At 43.8% G+C, this 16,883-nt stretch overlaps 1 protein-coding gene across 1 annotated transcript in view; it reads right to left on the minus strand.

Annotated features, from left to right (window-relative positions):
- Window positions 1–16,320, minus strand: part of LOC139266239 (inactive N-acetylated-alpha-linked acidic dipeptidase-like protein 2) — a 795,403-nt gene extending 779,083 nt beyond the window's left edge. The window contains exons 1-2 of the mRNA XM_070884068.1: window positions 16,311–16,320; window positions 15,214–15,748 (exon numbers count right to left, since the gene is read on the minus strand). Coding sequence (XP_070740169.1) covers window positions 15,214–15,748; window positions 16,311–16,320 — 545 coding nt within the window. The remainder of the gene's footprint in view (window positions 1–15,213; window positions 15,749–16,310) is intronic.
- Between the last annotated feature and the right edge of the window lie 563 nt (window positions 16,321–16,883).

Genomic DNA, 16,883 nt, shown 5'->3' on the forward strand with positions numbered 1-16,883 from the left:
CTGCCTTTTGCCTGCCCCCTTTTTAAACAGAGGCGTTACATTAGCTGCTCTCCAATCCGCTCTTACCTCCCCAGAGTCCAGAGAATTTTGGTAGATTATAACAAATGCATCTGCTATAACTTCCGCCATCTCTTTTAATACCCTGAGATGCATTTCATCAGGACCAGGGGACTTGTCTACCTTCAGTCCCATTAGTCTGTCCAGCACTACCTCCCTAGTGATAATGATCATCTCAAGGTCCTCCCTTCCCACATTCCTATGACCAGCAATTTTTGGCATGGTTTTTGTGTCTTCCACTGTGAAGACAGAAGCAAAATAATTGTTTAAGGTCTCAGCCATTTCCACATTTCCCATTATTAAATCCCCCTTTTCATCTTCCAAGAGACCAACATTTACTTTAGTCACTCTTTTCCGTTTTATATATCTGTAAAAGCTTTTACTATCTGTTTTTATGTTTTGCGCAAGTTTACCTTCGTAATCTATCTTCCCTTTCTTTATTGCTTTTTTAGCCATTCTTTGCTGTTGCTTAAAATCTTCAGAATCCTCTAGTTTCCCACTAACCTTGGCCACCTTATACGCATTGGTCTTTGATTTGATACTTTCCTTTATTTCCTTGGTTATCCACGGCTGGTTATCCCTTCTCTTGCCACCCTTCTTTTTCACTGGAATATATTTTTGTTGCGCATTATGAAAGAGCTCCTTAAAAGTCCTCCACTGTTCCTCAATTGTGCCAGCGTTTAGTCCTTGTTTTCAGTCTACTTTAGCCAACTCTGCCCTCATCCCACTGTAGTCCCCTTTGTTTAAGCATAGTACTCTCGTTTCTGACACAACTTCCTCATCCTCAATCTGTATTACAAATTCAACCATATTGTGATCACTCATTCCGAGAGGATCTTTTACGAGAAGATCGTTTATTTTTCCTGTCTCGTTACACAGGACCAGATCCAAAATGGCTTGCTCCCTTGTAGGCTCTGTTACATACTGTTCTAAGGAACAATCCCGTATGCATTCTATGAATTCCTCCTCCAGGCTACCCCGTGCGATTTGATTTGACCAATCGATATGTAGGTTAAAATCCCCCATAACTACTGCCGTTCCTTTTTCACATGCCTCCATTATTCCCTTGATTATTGCCCGCCCCACCATGAAGTTATTATTTGGGGGCCTATAAACTACGCCCACCAGTGACTTTTTCCCCTTACTATCTCTAATCTCCACCCACAATGATTCAACATTTTGTTCATCTGAGCCAATATCATCCCTCACAACTGCCCTGATATCATCCCTTATTAACAGAGCTACCCCACCTCCCTTCCCTTCCTGCCTATCTTTCCGAATCGTCAGGATACCCCTGTACGTTTAATTCCCAGTCCTGGCCACCTTGCGACCATGTTTCTGTAATGGCCACCAAATCATACCCATTTGTAATGATTTGTGCCATCAACTCATTTACTTTATTTCTAATGCTGCGTGCATTTAGGTTGAGTGTTTTCATCATAGTTTTTAAACCATGACTTTTAGTTTTTACCCCTCCTGCAGCCCTTTTATATTCCGTGGCCCTTTTTGTTTCTTGCCTTTGGAATCTCTGCCCTCCACTTTTACTCATCTCTTTTCTGTCTTTTGTTTTTGTCTCCTTTTTGTTTCCCTGTCTCCCTGTATTGGTTCCCATCCCCCTGCCATATTAGTTTAACTCCTCACCAACAGCACTAGCAAACACTCCCCCTAGGACATTGGATCCGTTCCTGCCCAAGTGCAGACCGTCCGGTTTGTACTGGTCCCACCTCCCCCAGAACCTGTTCCAATGCCCCAGGAATTTGAATCCCTCCCTGCTGCACCACTGCTCAAGCCACGTATTCATCTGTGCTATCCTGCGATTCCTACTCTGACTAGCACGTGGCACTGGTAGCAATCCCGAGATTACTACTTTTGAGGTCCTACTTTTTAATTTAACTCCTAGCTTCTTAAATTCGTCTCGTAGGAACTTATCCCTTTTTTTACCTATGTCGTTGGTACCAATGTGCACCACGACAACTGGCTGTTCTCCCTCCCTTTTCAGAATGTCCTGCACTCGCTCGGAGACATCCTTGACCCTTGCACCAGGGAGGCAACATACCATCCTGGAGTCTCGATTGCGGCCGCAAAAACGCCTATCTATTCCCCTTATGATTGAATCCCCTATCATTATCGCTCTCCCACTCTTTTTTATGCCCTCCTGTACAACAGAGCCAGCCATGGTGCCATGAACTTGGCTGCTGTTGCTCTCCCCTAATGAGTCATCTCCCTCAACAGCACTCAAAACAGTGTATCTGTTTTGCAGGGGGATGACTAGATGGGACCCCTGCACTACCTTCTTTGTACTACTCTTCCTGCTGGTCTTCCATTCCCTAGCTGGCTGTGGATCCTTCTCATGCGGTAAGACCAACTCACTACACGTGCCACTTATGTCATTCTCAGCATCGTGGATGCTCCAGAGTGAATCCACCCTCAGCTCCAATTCCGCAACGCAGTCCATCAGGAGATGGAGGCGGATACACTCCTTACACATGTAGTCGTAAGGGACACCGGAAGCGTCCCTGAGTTCCCACATGGCACAGGAGGAGCATATCACGTGACCGATCTCTCCTGCCATGCCTTAACCCTTAGATACCCTTAAATTGGTAATAACAATGTTACAGTTTACTTACTGATATAAAAATAAAAAGAAAAGCTACTCACCAATCACCAGCCAATCACTTACCCCATTGGCTGTGACGTCACCTTTTGATTCCTTTCTACTTCTTTTTTGCTTTCTCTCCCACTGTAGCTGCACCGGTATGCCTTTTATAGGCTGCTCCGACACTGCTCCCACCTCTCGCCAACTGCCGCTGACTCTCGAGCTCCTGCTGGACTTTTATAGGCCACTCCGACACTGCTCCCACCTCTTGCCAACTGCCGCTGACTCTCGAGCTCCCGCTGGGCCTTTATAGGCCGAGCCGACGCTGCTCCCACCTCTCGCCAACTGGCGCTGACTCTCGAGCTCCCGCTGGGCCTTTTAATAGGCCGCTCCGACGCTGCTCCCGCCTCTCGCCAACTGCCAATATTCCAGATGAGGCCTCACCAAGGCTCTGTACAACTGCAGTAAGACCTCACTGCTCCTGTACTGAAATCCCCTAGCTATGAAGGCCAACATACCATTTGCCTTCTTTACCGCCTGCTGTACCTGCATGCCAACTTTCAATGACTCATGAACCATGACACCCAGGTCTCGTTGCTCCTCCCCCTTTTCCTAATCTGCCGCCATTCAGATAATATTCTGCCTTCGTGTTTTTGCCCCCAAAATGGATAACCTCACATTTATCCAAATTATACTGCATCTGCCACGCATTTGCCCACTCACCTAACCTGTCTTAAGTCACCCTGCAGCCTCTTAGCTTTCCTCCTCACAGCTCACACCGCCACCAATTTAGTGTCATCGGCAAATTTGGAGATATTACACTCAATTCCTTCATCTAAATCGTTAATGTATGTTGTGAAGAGTGGGGTCCCAGCACTAAGCCTTGTGGCACTCCACTTGTCACTGCCTGCCATTCTGAAAAGGACCCATTTATCCCGACTCTCTGCTTCCTGTCTGCCAACCAGTTGTCTATCCACGTCGGTACATTACCCCCAATACCATGTGCTTTGATTTTGCACACCAATCTCTTGTGCGGGACCATGTCAAAAGCCTTTTGAAAGTCCAAATACACCACATCCACTGGTTCTCCCTTGTCCACTCTGCTAGTTACATCCTCAAAAAATTCCAGAAGATTCGTCAAGCATGATTTCCCTTTCATAAATCCACGCTGACTTGGATCGAACCAGTCACTGCTTTCCAAATGCAGTGCTATTTCATTTTTAATAATTGATTCCAACATTTTCCCCACTGATATCAGGCTAACCGGTCTATAATTACCCATTTTCTCTCTCCCTCCTTTTTTAAAAAGTGGTGCTACATTAGTTACCCTCCAGTCCATAGGAACTGATCCAGAGTCGATAGACTATTGGAAAATAATCACCAATGCATCCACTATTTCTAGGGTCACTTCCTTAAGTACTCTGGGATGCAGACTATCAGGCCCCAGGGATTTATCGGCCTTCAATCCCATCAATTTCCCAAACACAATTTCCCACCTAATAAGGATATCCTTCAGTTCTTCCTTCTCACTAGACCCACTGCCCCCTAGTACATTCGGAAGGTTATTTGTGTCTTCCTTCGTGAAGACAGAACCGAAGTATTTATTCAATTGGTCTGCCATTTCTTTGTTCCCCATTATAAATTCACCTGAATCTGACTGCAAGGGACCTACATTTGTCTTCACTAATCTTTTTCTCTTCACATATTTATAGAACTAGACCTTACCCACCGAGGGTCTTCCGAGAGCAATTCTCTTACCTCAGCCTGAGCCAGGAGCAGTGTGTGAGGCGACGTGCTCATGGAACTCTGCAACCAGACCTGAAGCCTTACTCCAGGGCAAGAACAGTGCTGCCTGTAGCTGTAAAGGTGACTGAGACGCTGAATTTCTTCGCGTCGCAATTCTTCCAGGCTGGAGCAGGCAACATCTATAACATCTTCCAGTTCACAGGCCACTGCTGCACAAGAGAAGTGACAGAAGCTCTTTGTACCAGGAGAAGGGACTTCATTGTCTTCTCTCTGACCAGAGAGAAGCAGACGGAGCGTGAACCTGGCTTTGCCAGGATAGCGGATTTGCCCATGGTGCACGCACATGGCTTTGCGGGCATAGTATATAAATGCTGAGTTGTACCGCAATTGCAAAGGGTACCACTCGCTGAATGTGCAGTTGGTGTGCAACCATGCTTAGCACATCATGATGGTGAATGCCCAGCATCCTGGCAGCAGTCATGATGCTTTTAGTCCACTGTTCCCTCAGTCTTCGAGCCAGTAAGACAAACCAGAGGGCAGCTACTGGGCGACAAGGGCTATCCCTTGACCACCTGGCTCATACCCCAGTCCGCAACCCAACCACACGTGGGCAGCATGCTTACAATGAGAGCCGTGCTGCCATGCAAAACATCATAGAGCAGACCATTGATGTCCTTAAGCAATGCCTTCTGCTGCCTGGACTACCCTGAAGGACCCCTACAGTATCACTGGAGCGTGTGTCCCGATTCATTATGATTCGCTATATCCTCCACAACATGCCCATCATGAGGGCACAGCCTTTGGCACCAGGGATACAGTCACCAGCTCTGGAGCAGGAGGAAGAGGAAGTAAAAGGAAGGAGGCAACCCAGACAGACCCTTTCTGGCCAGGATATCCGGGATCGAATCATGCAGCTGCAGTTCGATTGAACGCAACCCCATTTCCCCATTCAACATTAGTCCCACACCTGCCCTTCCCTTTGTTACTGACCATCACATCCTCATCATGGCCACGCTGATGAAATAAAAGCCACCACAAAGCAAACTTTCCAGTCAAGCTTTTTCTATCCTCGTGCTCCTACGCACTGCAGCCCTAGTGGTTGCAGCATGCTGGTGGAAGGCTGCTGACTTTCAGTTGGGGAGACTGCATAGTGGTTAAGTTAAAATTTGACACTGAGCTGTATAAGTAGAAATTAGCAGAGGTGACCAAAAGCTTGGTCAAAGTGGTATGTTTTAAGGAGCGTCTTGAAGGAGGAAAGAGAGGCGGAGAGGTTTAGGCAGGGAATTTCAGAACTTAGGTCCGAGGCAACAGAAAGCACGACCACCAATGGTTGAACGATTGGTCAGCGATGCTCAAGAGGGCAGAATTAGAGGAGTGCAGACATCTTGCACGGACCAGTTTATTACAAGAGTTCTATATGAAATAAATTTGGGTCAACTATTCAAAATTCAACACTAAATTAGCAATTCATTAATGGGAGACACAAGGATGGTTGATGTGGGAATGGAAGAAAATACACTGATGGAGTGACTGGTGCTTTACTGAGGTTTGGCTTAAGGCACATTGTTGGAGCAGAGTTAAAGGAGTTTTCTGCATTTGATCCTCGCTATAACCAATACAGGGAGTGCTTGATACCATCAATAGGTGACAATTATTGGGATGTCCTCACTCCCCAGTACTGACATCACTCAGCTTGATTTGTTCAAAAAACATCAAGTTATAAAAAAGTCCCTGTTAACAATTTCATTCCAGTGTCAGAGCAGTATAAACACTCAGCCCAGGATTCCTCAGTTGAGTACCAGTTTCACACAGGAAAAGAGACAATGAAAACATTTTCCCAATTCTGCACCAAATAGTCATTACCCACCAAGCATAGCGCTGCCTGAAGTTGTTTCGAATGGGACAAAGTATTAGCAGAATTCCAATATCAACTAGAAAATTGTACATCGTCAATAAATCATGCATTTACCTTGCTCTAATTTGTAGGTTTTAACAAAAAAATTCGCACAATTTCACCAATTACCAATCATATTTGACCGTAGCATTGTGGAATGGTGCAGCAAAAAAATAACCTTCCTTATATTTTAAAATCCAATACATTGAGGGCTTCGCTGACACAATTCACCCTCCAGTGCCTTCACCAATGTCCTTTGTTTATCTGTGAACCTCAGTAGATTATTTGACTTGCAGTTTGCAATCACAACTAAGGCCAATCTTGTCCCCACCTGAAATCCATATGCAGAATTTTTCAAACATATTTAAATATGGAAGTTGTGCCAGAGGACTGGAGGGTTGCCAATATAACAACTGTGTTTAGAAAAAAAGGATAAATTTGTGTCCACCGTGCTTACCTTCTCGGCTTCAGTTGCACATAAACAATCTGAGCATCTTACTTTGTTGGGAATGGAGTCATATCGCCACATATCAATTGTACGAAAGCGTAAACTGGGATGTTACCAATAGTGTCTCCTTCTGACATGAACAGGACATTCAGGTCTTTCACACAGGTGCTTCTTCAATCTCTCCAAAGGCAGCCCGAGGAAACATTTGGGGAGATGAGACTAGATAAGAATCGACGAGCTGTTTTATTTCACAGTAAGGTAAACATGAAGAACAGGAGGTATGATCGGACTTAATAAAATCAGGACAGTTTTTTGCTACAAAATAAGAAAACACCAGGCTTCCCAACATCAGAGAGTCATCTTGACTTAAACAAGATAACTGCTAACTGTACTCCAGCACTTCAAATCTCTTTGTTCAAGCCTTTGCTGGGCCTGACTGCCTCGCAGCATTCGGTTACAAAAATCTGACTAAATGCTCATATTCCTGTCTCTGTGCTTTGTCTTTGTCGGTTTCAAGCCAGGAAGGTATCAGCTACTATCCAACACAATGGGTATGAGGTGTTTTTTCGACTGCAGAGATAGACCAACAAATTGCTTATTGTTTACAGTCTATGATGAGTTTTTGATTCGGTGCAGGGGATGTATCCCTGGTGTTCTGGCCAATATTTATCCCTCAATCAGCATAACAAAAAGAGATTATCTGGTTATTATTAAATTGCTGTTTGTGGGAGTTTGCTGTGCGCAAATTGGCTGCCGCGTTTCCCACATTACAACAGTGACTACACTCCAAAAGTACTTCATTGGTTGCAAAGCACTTTGAGACGTCCAGTGGCCATGAAAGGAGCTACATAAAAATCCAAGTCTTTCTTCTTTCTATGGGGAAACAACATCAAAGATAGCTCATCATCATTTTAATAACTCGTTGCCTCAGAGCTTTTAAAAAAAACTTACATGAATGTAGTATGCTTTAAAACATAACACTTAAAGGTAATTTCCTTTCCAAACACTTTCTGTGGAAAGAAATCTCAAAACGTAACTATATTGCCTCGGTCCTAAACTCTGGAACTCCCTGCCTAAACATCTCCATCTCTCTATCCTCCTTCCAAGATGCTCCTTAAAACCTACCCCTTTGACCTAGCTTTTGGTCACCTGCACTAATTTCTCCTATGTGGCTCGGTGTCAATTTTTTGTCTCTTAATACTCCTGTGAAGTGCCTTGGGACGTTTCACTACGTTAAAGGCGCCATAAATATACAAGTTGTTGTTGTTGTTGTTCTAATAGACCAGTCAGCCAAATAATAGCGCATTAAACCTCTGGAGGCCATAATGCAGATCAAAATTAAGAATCACCTAGAAAGACATGGGTTAATTATAGACAGCCAATATGGATTTGTAAAAGGCAAGCTGCGTCTGACAAATTTGATGGAATTCTTTGGGAAAATAATGGCGTGTATTGAATAAAGCAATGCCATGGATGTTGTGGAAATGGATTTCCAAAAAATGTTTGATTAGGAGGCTTGTTGACGTATTTACTGAGGCGTACGAAAGCATGGGCCTTATACTAAACATCCCTAAGACAAAGGTCCTCCACCAGCCTATCCTCGCCGCACAGCACTGCCCCCCAGTAATCAAGATCCACGGCGTGGCCCTGGACAACGTGGTCCATTTCCCATACCTCGGAGGCCTCTTATCAACAAGAGCAGACATTGATGCTGAGATTCAACACCGTTTCCAGTGCGCCAGTGTAGCCTTCGGCCGCCTGAGGAAAAGAGTGTTTGAAGACCAGGCCCTCAAATCTGCCACCAAGCTCATGGTCTGTATGGCTCAGAGACATGGACCATGTACAGTAGACACCTCAAGTAGCTGGAGAAATACCACCAACGATGTCTCCACAAGATACTACAAATCCCCTGGGAGGACAGACACACCGACGTTAGCGTCCTCGACCAGGACAACATCCCCAGCTTTGAAGCACTGACCACACTTGATCAGCTCCGCTGGGCAGGCCACAGTGTTCGCATGCCAGACACGAGACTCCCAAAGCAAACGCTCTACTTAGAACTCCTTCACGGCAAACGAGCCAAAGCTGGGCAGAGGAAATGTTACAAGGACACCCTCAAAGCCTCCCTGATAAAGTGCAACATTCCCCACTGACACCTGGGAGTCCTGGCCAAAGACTGCCCTAAGTGGAGGAAGTGCATCCGGGAGGGTGCTGAGCACCACCGAGGCTCATCACCAAAAGCATGCAGAAATCAAGCACAGGCAGCGGAAAGAGTGTGCAGCAAACCTGTCCCACCCACCCCTTCGCTCAACGACTGTCTGTCCCACCTGTGGACGGGGACTGTGGTTCTTGTATTGGACTGTTCAGCCACCTAAGGACTCAGTTTAAGAGTGGAAGCCAGTCTTCCTCGATTCCGGGGGACTGCCAATGATAATGATGATGTTGATCAAATGAACGCACATGATATTTAACAAAGTGCGGAAGCAGGGGCAGGAACTTAATTAAAAGACATAAAATAGAGTAATGGTTAATTAATATATTTTGGACCATAGGGATATAAACAGTGGTGTCTTTTATAGGTCAGTGCCCGGGATCATTGCTCTTCTAAATATTGCATAGCTAGAATAGATAGATAGATAGAATAAATTGTTAGAAATAAGGGATGCCTAAAAATGTATATGGTTATGCGATTAAAAATGTGACAGGAAAAAATGCTGTTTAAACTCTGATGCTCAAATTGCAGACGGAAAGTCTCTTCGGATCAGAGAAATGCTTAGAAATGCTAATGTCTTGGTTTCCTATGGAGGGTATAGTGCTTTGTACTATATATAATCTCCCTGTTGCTAAGCGATTATCTGTTGTTTTCAAGTTAAAACTTCAGTTTTGTTTATGTACCATTAAGACAATTTCTTACAGAAAGACTTAGAATGGATGGAAGTTGAGAGAGTTAATGTAAACATGTTGTTAAGTTGTAAAGGAGGTAACACTCTAAAGCAAGCGGTTTCTGGTTTGGGCCTCATAGTTCAAAGGGTAGAGGGCTAAGGTTTTATATTGATTGTACCCGAGAGAATAGGGACAAGAGAGATGAAACGATTTCCACAGGAAAAAGCCCTGGGTTAGTGTAAACAGAGAATAACGTGGCCAAAATGGTAATACATCTTTAGGGCGGGCTTTGTTTCAAGAATCGAGACAAAGAACTAGGGGCTGGAAATTCAGTGATTTTGTGGCCGTTTTTTTGGTGCTATTTCACTTTTGGCGAAAACCCGTACGGCGGAAAATTCGGTGACTTTTGCGGCGGCAATTTTCAAATTCCGCTGGAGAGGACCGCCACCGTACAAGACTCAAACTATCGCTTTTGCCAAATATTTGCCTCGGTGCACACCCGTGTTTTGCACGAAAAATACCAACAGGGAAAAACCTGTTGTAGCAGGCCTGCCAGCAGCAATTGGAATGAAGACCTGCAAAAAGGTACGTTAAAGTTTTTATTTTTTAATTCTTTTGCAGCAATTCGAGAGATAAGTTCCTTGTAAATGTTTTGTGAATTTTTTTGTTTTTTCCAATTTATTTTTTGGTGCTTTTCCGCCCTCCCAAGGCCCAACTCACAGCGGTATCAGCCTCGGACTAAAGTTGGCAAGGTTCACAGTTTGATCTACGAATTCTCGTGCAACGCCAATTTTTACCGCTGCACAAATTCAAGCTTGAATTTCAGGCCTGAGAACGATAGCGAAGCGATAATGGTAATTTTGGCGAAAAAATACTGTTATCGCTAAGGACCAAATTTCCAACCCAAGAAGCCTTATTGAATATTACATTTTATGGGGAACCTCTATACATCAAAAGGTCTTGTCAATATCCCAGGTCAGGCCCACCCCTAAAAATAGAATAAAGGTAACCTCCTCAAGGTTGCTCTCACAGACGGTGTGAGGGGAGAGTGAAACAGAAGTTGAGCTGGTCGAGAGATTCCATGCTTTACTGAAGGAAGCTCGAGACAGAGAAAGAGCCTGCAAGCCAGAGAACTGCTCATGTGCACCAGCCGTTTGTCCGATCGGAATCGGTATCAACTACCTGTTATGGTTGTATGGTTTTGTTGTATAATTAATATGTTATATTCCGTCCTACACTCTGATTAAATGCAATATATCCACCAGATTGGTTTACAGTCAATCCTGGTTATTAAAGTAACCAGAGATACCTTTAAACTTGGCTATTTCCACACAAGATAGACAGAGTAGATAGAATAGAATAGATCGATAGAACAGAATAGATCGATAGATTGATAGATAGATAAGATAGAATGATCTGGACTTGAGTATGAGAGCACAATATCAACATTTGCAGATAATACTAAACTAAGGACTGTGGTTAACTATGACAAAACATGTTAACAACTTCAGGACGATATAGACAGGTTCATAGTTAGGTTAGTAGATTGAATATATGGACATCAGATGAAATTTGCAGCGTTGAGAATCTGGATTTCCGGAATCCGGACTAATCGGTGGCAGGGTCGTCCGGAATCCCTAAAATGTTCCGGAATCCGGACCCCACGACCCTGCCAGCCTCGGGGTCCCGCTGCTGCCTGACCTCGGGCCTCGCCTCGCTGCTGCTGCCCTTACCTCGGGGCCTCCTCAGTGGCCCACCCGACAACCTCCTTGGCAGGGCCCTCCTGAACACATCCTCGATGATCCGGCCTGCCCGACGACCTCCTTGGCGACCCAGCCCGCCCGGCAACCACCTTGGCAGGGCCCGCCCGAACACCTCCTCCTTGGTGGGGCCGGCCTGACGGCATCCTCCTTGGCAGGGCCAGACGGCCCAAACAGCTCCTCAGTGGGAACCTCTCCCTCCGCCCCCTCCCCCTTCATTTTGACATTCCGAAATTGGGAAATACCCAAACCTGGGCTCGGGTGTTTCCGGATTCGGGACATCAGAAAGCAAATCGAAAGTCCGGAAAAGCCTGGAATCCGGAACGGCCTCAGTCCTGAGGGTTCTGGATTTTAGGCCCTGCACCTGTAATACATTTTGGGAGGATGAATAGGGGGAAGACATCTACAATAAATGGTAAAATCTTAAAAGTAGAGGAGCAGAGAGACTTTGTGGTTCAGATACACAAATATCTATATACAATGCTAGGTTTTATAAATAGGGGTAGAGAGTGCAAAAGCAAAAAGGTAATGCAAATCAATGGATAGGCTGTAGATAGAATATTGTGCCCAGGTTTGGGTGTCTTCCTTTCGGAAAGACGTCAACGGCAAGGTGGGAGTGCTCAAGAGATTCATTATGACATCAGGGATGAGAGGGTATGGTTAGGAGAAGAAACTGGGATTTTTATTGGACTAAATAACTTTAAAATTAGATCTCAGTGCTAATGTTCAAAGTTATGAGAGGCTTCGATAAAGAAAATCAAGGAAAATTATTTCCACTGGTCCGTGAGTCAGGGCATAAATTTACGATCACCACCAAAGAACGGAGAGAGAGGTTAACCATTTTTTTTAAACACAACAGAGGGTTCTCAGGTCCTGGAATGGCCTACCCAAAACAGCAATGGAAGCAGAATCCATATTATTTTTAAAGGGGAAGTGGATAAATATTTGAAAAAGAAAAATTCAAAAAGGATATTGGGAAAGGGGAGGAGAATGGGATTCAATGGATATTTCTTTCAGAGAGCCAGCACTGCATAATGTGCAATCAACTTCTAGAATTCTACTATGACTTTTTCAACATATGGATATAGAAACAAAGCTTTGGCTATCCCACCACTTTGCATCAATACAAAATTTGCATTACGCCTTGGGTGTCAGAGTGAAGCATTTTGGCCCGACAATTAAAAGGGTTTTACATCCATCAGGCTTCGTACCAAGTGTGGTGTAACTTTGGACTAGTGCAAAGTCAATTTTAGAAACCGTCTAGGCTGCCAAGTAGACAATTAAACTGTCTTTTGAAATGTTGTGAGAATCTGGGTGCCCCTACCAGAGCTCGCAAATATTAAAAATTTAACAGGGAGCATAGCTCATAATCAGGCTATCGGTGTTGAATATCGACAGCTGTTGATACACAACACGTTGATTGTTTAATTTTTAAATACACGCTGCTGCTCTGTCATGATACTGTGTTGCATCTTGAGAAAAAGACAAGAAAAGTTCCAACTACTTCCTCTGGACAATTGAACAGCGTCACCATTGTCAAGACCTCACCAGCAATATCCTGGTGGTCACCAATGTCTAGCAATATGATCAACATGAGTACAAGGTCAGGACACAGGCTGGTGACGTGTAGGACATCGTCTAACCCTCCTCAATAACCTCTCCATCACTTGCAAGGCTGAAGTCAGGAGTGATGAAATACTCACTGCTCGCCTGCAGATTGGTGCCACTGCAGCAGTACTCAAGGAGCTTGATATCATCAAGGACAGAGCAGTCCACTTGACTGACACCCACGCTAATGGAACTAATATCCACTCCCTACAACACCAGTGCCCTGTGCATGTTGTACTATCTACTCTTTACTATCTACAGAATGAACAGCAGCAACTCACTAAGCTACTTGGACAGCAGCTTCCAGGCCTGCAAACTCTACCATCAAGAAGGACAAGAGCAACAAGATGACAGAAACACCATTACTTCAAAGTTCCCCTCCAAGTTACATATGATCCTGACTTTGGATATATAACGCAGTTACTTTATTATCGCTGTGTCAAAATCCTGGAGTTCCCTAATTAACACCATTGTGGGAGCACCAGCACCACAAGAACTGCAGTTATTCATGAAGGTTTACCACCACCCTCTCAGGGCAATTAGGAATTAGCAATAAATGCCAGTGTCATCCAAGATCATATTTAAAACATTTTAAATGACAATTAAATTTCATGCTCACATCAAGTCACTAGCATGAATTAATCATATATCTGAATCTTTTTGAATCTGCAGTTCACCTGCTGTTGTTGATCTATCCTTGGTCCCCTCCTATTTCTCATCTACATGTTGCCCCTTGGCAACATCATCCGGAAACACAGTGTCAGTTTCCACATGTACGCTGGTGACACCCAACTCTACCCCACTACCAATTCTCTCGACCCCTCCATCGTCTCTAAATTGTCAAAATGCTTGTCCAACATCCAGTTCTGGATGAGCAGAAATTTTCTCCAATTGAACATTGGGAAGACCGAAGCCATTGTTTTCGGTCCCCGCCACAAACTCCATTCCCTAGCCACTGGCTCCGTCCCTCTCCCCAACTTCTGTCTGAGGCTGAACCAGACTGTTCGCAACCTTAGTGTCATATTTGGCCTTGAAATGAGCTTTCGACCACATATCGGCAGCATAACTAAGACTGCCTATTTCCATCTCTTGTAACATCACCTGTCTCCACCCTTGCCTCAGCTCATCCACTACTGAAGCCCTCATCCACAGCTTTGTTCCCTCTAGAGTTGACTATTTCAATGCACTCCTGGCTGGCCTCCCATATTCTACCCTACGTAAACTAGAGGTAATCCAAAACTTGGCCCGTGTCCTAACTCGCACCAAGTCCCGCTCACCCATCATCCCCATGCTCACTGACCCACAAGTCCCGCTCACCCATCACCCACGTGCTCACTAACCTACAAGTCCCGTTCACCCATCACCTCCGTGCTCACTGACCCACAAATCCCGCTCACCCATCACCTCTGTGCTCACTGACCTACAGAGGCTTCCGGTTAAGCAACGCCCCGATTTCAAAATTCTCATCCTTATTTTCAAATCCCTCCATGGCCTTGCCCCACCCTAACTCTGTAATCTCCTCCAGCCCCACAACTGCCCTCAACCCCACTCCCAGAGATGTCTGCGCTCCTCTAATTCTGCCTCTTGAGTATCCCTGATTATAATCGCCCAACTATTGGTGGCCATCCCTTCTGTTGCCTAGGTCCCAAGTTCTGGAACTCTCTGCCTCAACCGCTCCGCCTCTCTACCTCTCTTTCCTCCTTCAATACGCTCCTTAAAACATACCTCTTTGACCAAGCCTTTGGTCACCTGCGCTAATTTCTACTTATGCGGCTCGGTGTCAAACTTTTATTGCATCATATTCCTGTGAAGCACCTTGGGACGTTTCACTACGTTAAAGGTGCTATATAAATACAAGTTGTTGTGTTTGTTGTTGTTGTTGTAACAGACATGGGACAGTCTCCGGCTATTATTTGAAAATTATTTGTACTGTACAATCTTTTAATTCTAATTTCAAAAGCTATAACTTAATGGAAAATTTATTTATGAATACAATTCAGTGTGTTCTTAAATTATAACCCATCAATATATATTTTAATATTAAAAAATCTTCAAATATAATCTCAAATATAATTCACAAATGTAATTAAAATTAATATGTTAACAATAAGTTTGCCAATCTTGGAAAACTGTATGAAACAACATTAAGTTGACCTTCTAATTTCTCTACTTTGGTATCAAAGTCATTATGGCCAACATTTTGCATCACAATTGCACTCACCTGAAAACGTTCCTGATACTGTAACCTTCGATTGCCTGAACAATAGCCTTGAGTATGTTGCCATCATCAGGTACAGCAGTTGAGGATACAGGTGGTGTTGGTGTTGTTATGTTATTTGGCAAAACATTTTTTGAGCTACCTTTCTGTCCATAGTAACCTATTAGAAGACCACAAATAAATATAGTAATCCCAGCAACAAAGAGTTTTGCCATTCTAGAAAAGTTGCCCTGCTGATTTTTTGGTGCTGGTCTTGTATGTGCCACATAATCAGACTCTTCTTCTAGACGTTCAAATCTTCCCCGGGGTGATGCTGAAGGCTGCATAAATTCCATGTCAAGATCAGTGTTTCCAGTGGAGTTGCCCAGATGGTGTTGGCCCGAATCATCTGGTTCAAAGCCATCAAATCCACTTTCTTCCAACTCTTTTTCCATGTCCCACTCTAACTCCAGCGAAGTGGCTGGAAGTTCTTCAGTGTCCACATCTTGAGAGTGTACTGGAAACCTCTGGTCCACTTTCCGATAGGCCATTTCTGTACCTGTATGCAAAAATTAAAATCAAAATCAATAAGTTATTTTCTTTAGCAACATCAGTTACCTAGTTCCAGATACTAATTTCGACGTGATAGCGTAGCGCTTGGCCCATGCAGGAAAATTATTTGCATGCTGTATAGTCTGAATTTGTCAGCTCCAAGGTCATACACTATCCTGAATTGGAAAAATATCGCTGTACCTTCATCGTCTGGGTCAAAATCCTAGATCAGCAGTGTGGGAGTACCATCACCTCATGGACTGCAGCGGTTCAAGAAGGTGGCTCACCATCACCTTCTCAAGGGCAATTAGGAATAGGTAATAAATGCTGGCCTTGTCAGCGATGCCCACATCCCGTGAATTAATTTTAAAAAACTATTTGAAATGGATATCCACACGGTGCATATAGCAAAATAATTAAATAGGGTGTACACTCTCTCCCCGTTAAAATGTTAGAATTAAGAAGTTATTCTCATGAAGCAGATTTTAACAATTTTCTGTCACCTTCAGACTAAATTTTACTTTCACATTTGAAACAAAAAGGCATTAATAGGGTCAAATATACATTACCATCGCTCATGTATACCTGTACTAACCACAACATTTCGTGGCACTATAATATTATTTGACAGAGATTTTTCATGCAATCTAATACAAATACCTGAACAGCATAATTTGTGTAATGATGCCACAAAGAAAATTAATAGCTTTTAGTGAACATCTGGGAGATAGTGGGTTGCTCCTGACAACATCCTAATGTTGAGATGAAACAATGCATACATTTATATAAATTAACAAGTAGCAAGAATTGAATTCAAGACTATAATGTAACTTCAGGATTATTGTCACCTGCACATTTGGGTTAAATTATTTCTGAAGCTCAAAGGGATTTGTTATTCCATATCGACACATTTTGTAAGTTTGAACAGTAACACAAATCTTAATCAAAGGAAGAATGGGATGGGGGGGGAGGTATGTGCAATACATATTCACTTTTATAAATCTTCTCCCTAGATCCCGAGAAAGAATTGAGAAATGAAACACTGAAATACATTGTTTTGTTTAATGGGCATGTATGCACTGTTGTTTGGGCTGAGACGGCCCAAATCATTAGTCTTAGAATTTTTAAACAGCCTATAGAGA

Source organism: Pristiophorus japonicus, chromosome 6, assembly GCF_044704955.1.
Source record: "Pristiophorus japonicus isolate sPriJap1 chromosome 6, sPriJap1.hap1, whole genome shotgun sequence".
NCBI lineage: Eukaryota > Metazoa > Chordata > Chondrichthyes > Pristiophoridae > Pristiophorus > Pristiophorus japonicus.